Source organism: Aegilops tauschii, chromosome 2 (assembly GCF_002575655.3).
Source record: "Aegilops tauschii subsp. strangulata cultivar AL8/78 chromosome 2, Aet v6.0, whole genome shotgun sequence".
NCBI classification, from domain to species: domain Eukaryota; kingdom Viridiplantae; phylum Streptophyta; class Magnoliopsida; order Poales; family Poaceae; genus Aegilops; species Aegilops tauschii.
Window position 1 is genome coordinate 463,499,030 of NC_053036.3, and position 7,891 is coordinate 463,506,920.

The window sequence follows — 7,891 nt, forward strand, 5'->3', positions numbered from 1 at the left end:
GAATAGCTTGCACTTCAGAGGTGCCAAGCTCCTCCAGATGCAGGTCGCCATGGGCGACCTGGTGTATCCCACGCAAAGTCTGTCGTACGTCGACCTAGCAGTGTAGGAGCCTGAGCTTGAGCATGGCCAGGTGAACTCGTCCGCACCTTCCGCGTCCCATGGGACCGTACCAATTGCTTGGATGAGGTGCATCAACTGTATCTGGGCCATGAAGGAGAATCCCAACTGGTAGTCCACCAACCAACTATTATCGGAGAGAGCTTGCTGAACCATGCGTTTGTTGACAACTCGTGTCTGTACCATGGCGAACACTAGTGGGGCTATGTGCTTGACTGCAAATCCGTGGATCCAACGATCCCTCCAAAATAGCACCCGATCGCCTCTCCCCACTCTGATGCCAACCAAACTGTCGAAGACCTCACGTGCCTCCGGATCCGTGGTCATGGAAAGCCCCTGCCAAGGCATGTTGGGCTCCGTCCGTTTTAGCCATTCCCATCTAACCCTCATAGCTAGCCCTTGTAGCTTAAAAATTTTCACACCGAGCCCACCGTAGCATTTTGGCCGACACATGCTGCTCCAAGCAATGAGGCACTGGCCGCCGTTCACCTTGTCCTTCCCAGCCCAGAAGAAGGACCACATCCACTTGTCCATCTCCTCAAAAACCCAGCCAGGTGCATCCGTGATCATAAGATGATGAATTGGCTTGGCAGAAATCACCGATTGCACTAGAATAAGACGTCCTGGTCGCTGAATGAGCCCTCTCTGCCAAGCCGGCACGAATTGCTTGACCTGGTCGCGCATGGGTTGCCAGTCATTTCTGGTGAGGCATCTGATGGCAAGCTGCAACCCCAAGTACTTGCAAGGGAACTCCGCAATACCACATTGTAGAACCCCGACCACTCTAGCACTATCCTCTGCATCTCCACGGATCAAAATAGTCGACGACTTGCGGTAGCTGACACGCAATCCTGAGGCTTGTCCAAAGATCTCCAGCACCGTGGTGATGAATCCAGGTCCGGTGTGGTAGGCTTAATGAAAATGGCCACGTCGTCCGCATAAATCGAGATCCGTTGCATAGCCGAGATCCCATGGTATGAACTTACCACTCCTAGCTCCATTGCCTTGTGAACCAAAGATGTCAACACGTCCATGGCAGTGACGAACAAGAGCGGGGAGATCGAGTCCCCCTGGCGCAAGCCCTTAGCGTGGCAAAACCTCCGACCTGGCACTCCATTGACAATAACTTTAGTGCTCGCAGAGTGCAGCAGAATCGCCAGCCATTGCATCCATCTGCGCCCGAACCCCTTAGCTTCCAGGACCTCAAAGAGGAAGGGCCACGATAGGGAGTCGAAGGCCCTAGATATATCAAGCTTGAGAAACACCCCTGGCGCCCTGCGGTCGTGGATTTTCCTGGCCACTTGCCTCACGAGGAGGAAGTTATCATGCAGATGCCTGCCCTTGATGAAAGTCGATTGATTTACGCCAACGATCTCTGGCATACGTTTTCTGAGCCTGTTTGCGAGGACTTTTGCAAACAACTTGGGGGCGTTGTGGGTAAGGCTAATGGGCCGGAAATCCCCAATCTCCTCCGCCTCCGGCTTCTTAGGAATCAGAACGATATGAGACTTGTTAAGCTTTGCAAAGCCTCTGCCATCCACAACGTATAGTTTCATCATAACCGCCATAACATCGTGATTGATGATAGGCCAAACCCGCGGATAGAAAGCAGCGATGAACCCATCTGGCCCTGGCGCTCGGTCTGGTGGCATCTCCTTAATGGTCTCCCAAACCTCCTGCTCCATAATCATGGCTTCTAGGTCTTGAAGATCATGCTGCACTATCCCCAAGTATTGGAGATCCAGCGCATGCTCCCTAGCTTGGTCCATACCGAGCAACTGCTCGTACGCATGGAAGAATGCCTCTTCCTTGCTCTCCTGCTCCGTAATGATCTGATCTCCAACTTTGATATGTGCAATATAGTTCTTGGATCTGCGTCCATTGGCCACCGCCTGAAACAATTTAGAGTTTGCATCTCCCTCCTTAAGCCATCTCATTCTCGAGCGCTGCCTATCAATAGTGCGTTCCAGGGCTACCATGCCAAGCAGGGCTTGCTTGAGCGTACGACGCAGCCAAATCTCTCTCAGCTCCAATCTCCTTTGCTCTTGAGCAATATCCAGCTTATGGATTACCCAAGTGGCCACCCGCATAAGAAGCTTGACGTTACCAATCTTGCGCTGGCCCCAAGCCTGTAGCGACGCAGCCGCATTCGTCATCAAGGCGTCTAGTCTGGCCTACGGATCCACGACCGTAGGGTCGCACACCCAAGCCTCCCGCACCGCCTCCTCAAACCCATCCAACCTAGTCGAAAAAAGCTCAAACCGGAACCTACGTTTAGGGCAGAAGCCCACACTCGTAGTAAGCAGAAGCGGCGCATGATCGGACACTCCAGTGGAAAGTGCCTGGAGGAGATATTCTGCATTGTCCAACTCCCAGTCCACGGAGATAAGGATCCTGTCAATCTTGGTAAGCGTGGGCGTATCGCGCTCGTTCGACCACGTGAACCTCCTGCCATGCATGTACATCTCCTTGAGCTCATGGTCGTCAACAAAGTCCCTAAACTTCCCCATCATGGTCCGGTTGATGTTCGAGTTGCTCTTCTCAGAGGCGCGAAGGATCATGTTAAAATCTCCCAAAATCATCCAAGGTCCTTGGCACGCTAGTCTCCTGACCCTCAAATCCTGCAGGAATTGCGTCTTCAGATCGTCACTCTGCGGACCATACACCACCGATATCCACCAAGGTTGGACGACCCTGGTATGCACCAATCCCGAAATGAAATTAGCATTTGGGACTATGTTGTCCACCCAAAGTGCCGAGGTGTTCCATGCAATTAGGATCCCCCTCTAGTCTCCTCAGCCGGCAAGTAGGAGAAACCATCAAATGATGGCCCCAAGCATTGCATAACTATAAATTGGTCAAGTACATCCATTTTAGTCTCCTGTAGACACACCAGATTCACCTTAACAGAGCTAATGAACTCCCTAACGGCCTTCCTCTTGGCTGGATTGTTAAGGCCGCGTACATTCCAGCACAACACCTGCGGGTGTGAATCCATGAAAAGGATCTGACCCCAACACCACTACGGACCGCCTAGTGCGCGCAAACAACCACTGAGTTCGCCGCATTCATCTCCTCTTCACTTGGCGCCATCTTCCCGAAGAGTGCCGCAATGATCCTGACATGCTGCTCGCGAAGTGGGGAATCAAACATAGCCTTCAGCTCATTCACCACCCCATCATCCACCACGAAGTCTTTCGGGACCAGACCCAAAGCATGCAACAGCACATTCTCAACTGGACTCGCCTTGGAGCGACTCGCTGTTGCCATCTTCTTGGACGCTCGCGTCATGCGTTTGGGCGTGAATGGTTCCGCCTCCGGCCAGAGGTGCGAGGCTTGGACTTCACGGAGCAGCGGCGGTGCCAGTTTCTTGATAATATTCGAGCAAAAACTCTTGAGTTTGTCGTAAGCCACCACTTCCTGGGCCGTCAGCCCTCTGTTTCCGAGTGGTTCACACCCCTGCCCTCACAAGAGTCACCCGACGCTACGTGAACAGCGTCCATGCATGCATGGTTGCCATCAGGCCTTGCCACGATCGCTAGCTCCATTGGAGGTGGAATAGAATATTCTTCCTCCGGCCTCGTTGGTAGAGCCGCACTGCCTTTGTCCGGTTCCGGGTCCCTCACAACCACCTCCCCAGGGCGAGCATGGCACGTAGCGGCCTCCACCACCTCGCCCCGGCCAGCCACGTCGTCTATCCTGGCTTCCTCCAGCACTGGCCCCACCAGATCGCTGTTCGGCCTCAGGATCACCCCGTCCTGGGCAGCTTGCTGTTGGCAATCGCTTTCCAGCCCTGGCCCTACCTGATCGCTTTCAAGCCTCGGGATCGCCCCATCCTGGGCAGCTTGCTGAAGGCCATCGCTTTCCAAAGCACCACTGGACCTTGCCACGTTACTCTGCACAACAGGCCCCACCACCATGGAAGCCAGCTGTGGCCTTGGACTAGCCGTTGCCGCGCCAGCTGATTGGTGCAGACCCTGCTGTGTCTGTTGGTCCCTGCTCCCCACCTCCAACTCATGGACAGCCTGATAAGACCGTTGGTCATCTGCCACAACCACTGCCCTATCTTCTGCCGAAAGTTCTGTAGGCCCCACCTGATCCTGCCTCGGGGTCTCCAGCCTGGTCAGCCGGTCAAAAGCGGAGGGCCTGACCTCAATCCGATCCCTGACGTGCGCCGACTGGCATGCCGGGGCCACCACTGGCACCTCCTCCATGGCGGGCAGCCGCCATGCCATGCCGGCCGAAATCCGGCGAGACGCGCCGTCACGACCGCCCCCAGCGCTCGTGGAAGTGCCAGCACGCCCAGCCTGCGCACCTCCTCTGACGTCCCGAGCACCGAACTGCCAGGTGCGCCGGCGAGCCTGAGCGCCGCCGCCACCATCCATGCTGCCATCCGAGTCCGGCAACCCGCTCTGCCCACTGCTTGATGAACCTCCCAGGAACCATGGCTCCTCTGCTTCCGAGAAGTCTTGAACTTGCGCAAGATGGATGAGAACTCTATATTGCAGCATCGCCGGCTGGGAGGGCTGCAGTCCCAGTTCGGGCTCCGGCACCGCCAGCCATCGGAGCGTAGGGATCGCCTCCGGGTCCGCCGTCCATGCCGTAAGCTTGAAGGAAGAGAGGTTAGCCCGGGAGCTCGTCTCCGGCGCCACCGCATCGACCATACAAGACGAACCCAACAGACGCTCCACCACCTCCCGCTCCCATGCGTGCGGTGGAATACCCTCGATCTCGAGCCACACCTTGTTCCTGAGCACCACGTGAACTGCCTGGGCCTGTCGGTTCCACTGGCGAAAGAACAGTCTAACTCCTCGATGATCCATCGCCGGCATGGCGCACACCCTGTTCCTGTGCTCGGGCCGCGCGAAGACGATGATGAAATCCTCGGGCCGGAAGCGGTGCACTGACACCCACTGTGGCTCAATGCCAGCCTTGACCTGCAGGACCTGAAGCACGAACTCTGGCGAGATATCCTGCCGCGCGCCGGCCACGTACGCCACCATGGACAGCTGCAGCCGCCGCTCCATATCCTCCATGGACTGGGAACGACGCACCATGCACAACTCGGCAGGATCGAACTCCGATTCCAAAGGAAGAACCAGCCGCGGCGCCGGGAGGCGAGGCCAGGCCGGCGCAGCAGAGGACGGCAGGGAGAGCGGCGGCGGTGGCGGGGCAGGGTGCCCCGCACTCAGCCCCGTGGAATGCCCCCCTGACTGCCCACCGGAGCCCCCGCCGGCAGGCGCAGCACCAACGCCCTGGCGCGACACCTTGGCCACGACCCGTCTCCTCAGCTCCTCCCGCGACGCCGGGCTGCGGGGGCGCTTGCAGTCCCGAGATCCATGGCCAGACAGACCGCATCTAAAGCACACTATGTCGTTGGTGCAGTCCTTCCTGTAGTGCCCATCCTGGAAGCAGCGGAAGCACAGCCCCACCATCTCCGGCGACACCTCGCGCGGAGGGGAAGAGCGAGGCGGGGCCTGCGGCGGTGGCGCAGTTGGGTCATGGCGGCGACGCCACATGACGCGCCTGGACGGGCGAGGCTGCACCCAAGGCACCGCGGGCTGACCAGTCACCTCCCCAGCCCGCGGCAAGGACGTGGCCTCCGCCCCCTCCGGAGCGGCCGAGAACGCCGAGCAGGACGAGAGGCCAAGGCCAGACACCACCGGACGCTCCCCCGCAGGGCGCGGGGTCGCGGAGTGCGCAAGCAGACTGCCTTCCATGGCGAGGAGGACGGGAGGGTGGCCGACGCGGCCGGAGTGGCGAGCGCCGGGAGAGGGAGGGTGGCCGACGCGGCCGAAGTGGCAAGCGCCGGGGGAAGGTGGACGCCGGCGTCGGAGTGACGCACGGCGAGCTCAAGCGCAGCGGCGAGAGCGCTCAGGAGAGGGCGAGCGGGGGCCTTGCAAACTAGTTTTAAACATTGAAATATTCCCTTTTTTTTTTTGACAATCACGTGTGTGCGAGCAATCCGGCCAACGGCCATCCGACCTAATATGCTGCAGCTCAGCTAGCTCCCATCGAGCGTCGGAAGCTATTCGTGGCGCACAATGCACTATATAGGGGGTCCCACCTTCATGTGTACAGCAGCTCATATATATGTAACTAAAAAAATGCTTGTTTTTTAGGCACTCACAAAGCTTTATTGAACCGTCACAACGTTTACATGGACGAACAAAGATCACCTGGATGGACTTATCAAATTTGGCGGTCAGTCTCAAGTGTTAAAGCATGCTTTGCGAGATTGTGAGCCTCGAAATTCAAAGATTTAAACTCATGTCCAATAATGCAGAACGAAAACTCACTAGATCGAGCTATGATTTCAGGCTAATCCTATTCAACATTGCAGGCGCCCGCTACAACGCAATTTGCAAACGGGCACCTACAACAGTCCAAGGTGGGCTGACCCATTCCATTTTTTCTTGTTTTGCAGAAACATTAAAAAGGCCAGAGAACACTGGGATTCGAACCCACTTGTACATATATACTCGTGGGTGTTTTCTCCTGGCATAAAGAACATACTCTGCTTTGTATTGATACTTTGATGTTCGATGAGATTTTTGCCATAATTTCTTCATTTATACGAATAAATGCTAAACACTTCCACACGGTTAGTGCACAGGGCATGATAAAAATATAGTAATGCAAACATATATACATGGAGCAAGGAGTGCCCATGACCATGACTGCACGCGTTTCTATTTTTTAACAATGAGAAGTCAGCACACACAAGCAGTTAGTCGCACATAATGAAGTACTGAACGTACACTTTGCTAGTCCATTAAGCCATGCTTTAGATTGCATGTCTTCCATGCATGGTTGTAGATTCAGCTCGAGCCCACGACGCCGGCTAGGTTCGGAAGTTCAGATCGATCAAGCCGAGCGGATAAGATTGTACCATGCTAAAGAGATAAACTCTATTTTTTTCGAGAGTACGTCAATAGCGTACCATATTTTTATAGAAGGAATCAGAATGTTTACAAGAGCCCTACGATGATGCGAACATCGACGAGGTTACACCGATTCCAACTTCAACAAAACTAACAGCTACTCTCTCACAAATCTACTCAACCCTACCACTTCCACTCCCGCAAGCTTCCAAGTTTTAATCTCATCTAGAATTTGCTGGGCTAACCTAGTGGGGGAACTGACTTGCTCGGCCCAGTTAAACACTCTCGCATTGCTTTGTTTCCAAAGCAACCAGGCAGCAGCAATGACAAAAGTGTCAAAACCTCGCTTGTATGGTTGTCGGAAGTTGCTCCTTGTCTTCAACCACCACTCCTGGAAAGTATCCAGAGCGTCTGGGATCTTCACATTCACCTGCATGATAAGGAAGCATTGGTGCCAGGCTTCTCTCGCATAAACACATTGTGCCAAGATATGAACCACGTTATCTTCATCCCGTTGACACGTATAGCAAGCCGAAGGCACGTCCTGTAACCCATGACAAGCTCTTCGATCAGACGTCCAGATGTGATATTGCACAACCAGCCATACAAAGATCTTGCACTTGAGGGTCGCCCAGCTTCGCCCGATGCATGAGGCCGTGCTCGATCTAACCAGCCCCTGACATAACCTCTTATATGTGGATCTAGCCGTGTACGATCCTGATGGTTCACATGGCCATCAGAATATGTCCTCTGTATTGACATGTCTCGGAGTGGTAGCAATGACATGTTGGAGGTGGATAAGTTTGAATGTGAGCCATGTAAGATAGATCACCTCGAATGTCATTGAGCCATGCATTGTCAATCATTGCTTGCTGGATCGTTCTTCTATT

At 54.9% G+C, this 7,891-nt stretch overlaps 1 protein-coding gene across 1 annotated transcript; it reads right to left on the reverse strand.

The window, feature by feature from the left end:
• Positions 1–2,291: 2,291 nt before the first annotated feature.
• Positions 2,292–2,627, reverse strand: LOC141041121 (uncharacterized). The gene has a single exon (XM_073507231.1). The coding sequence runs from the start codon at positions 2,625–2,627 to the stop codon at positions 2,292–2,294; it is 336 nt and encodes a 111-aa protein (XP_073363332.1).
• Between the last annotated feature and the right edge of the window lie 5,264 nt (positions 2,628–7,891).

Excerpts from the sequence above, each read along its gene's own strand:
- LOC141041121 (XM_073507231.1), bottom strand. The coding sequence starts at position 2,627 with ATGGGGAAGTTTAGGGACTTTGTTGACGACCATGAGCTCAAGGAGATG.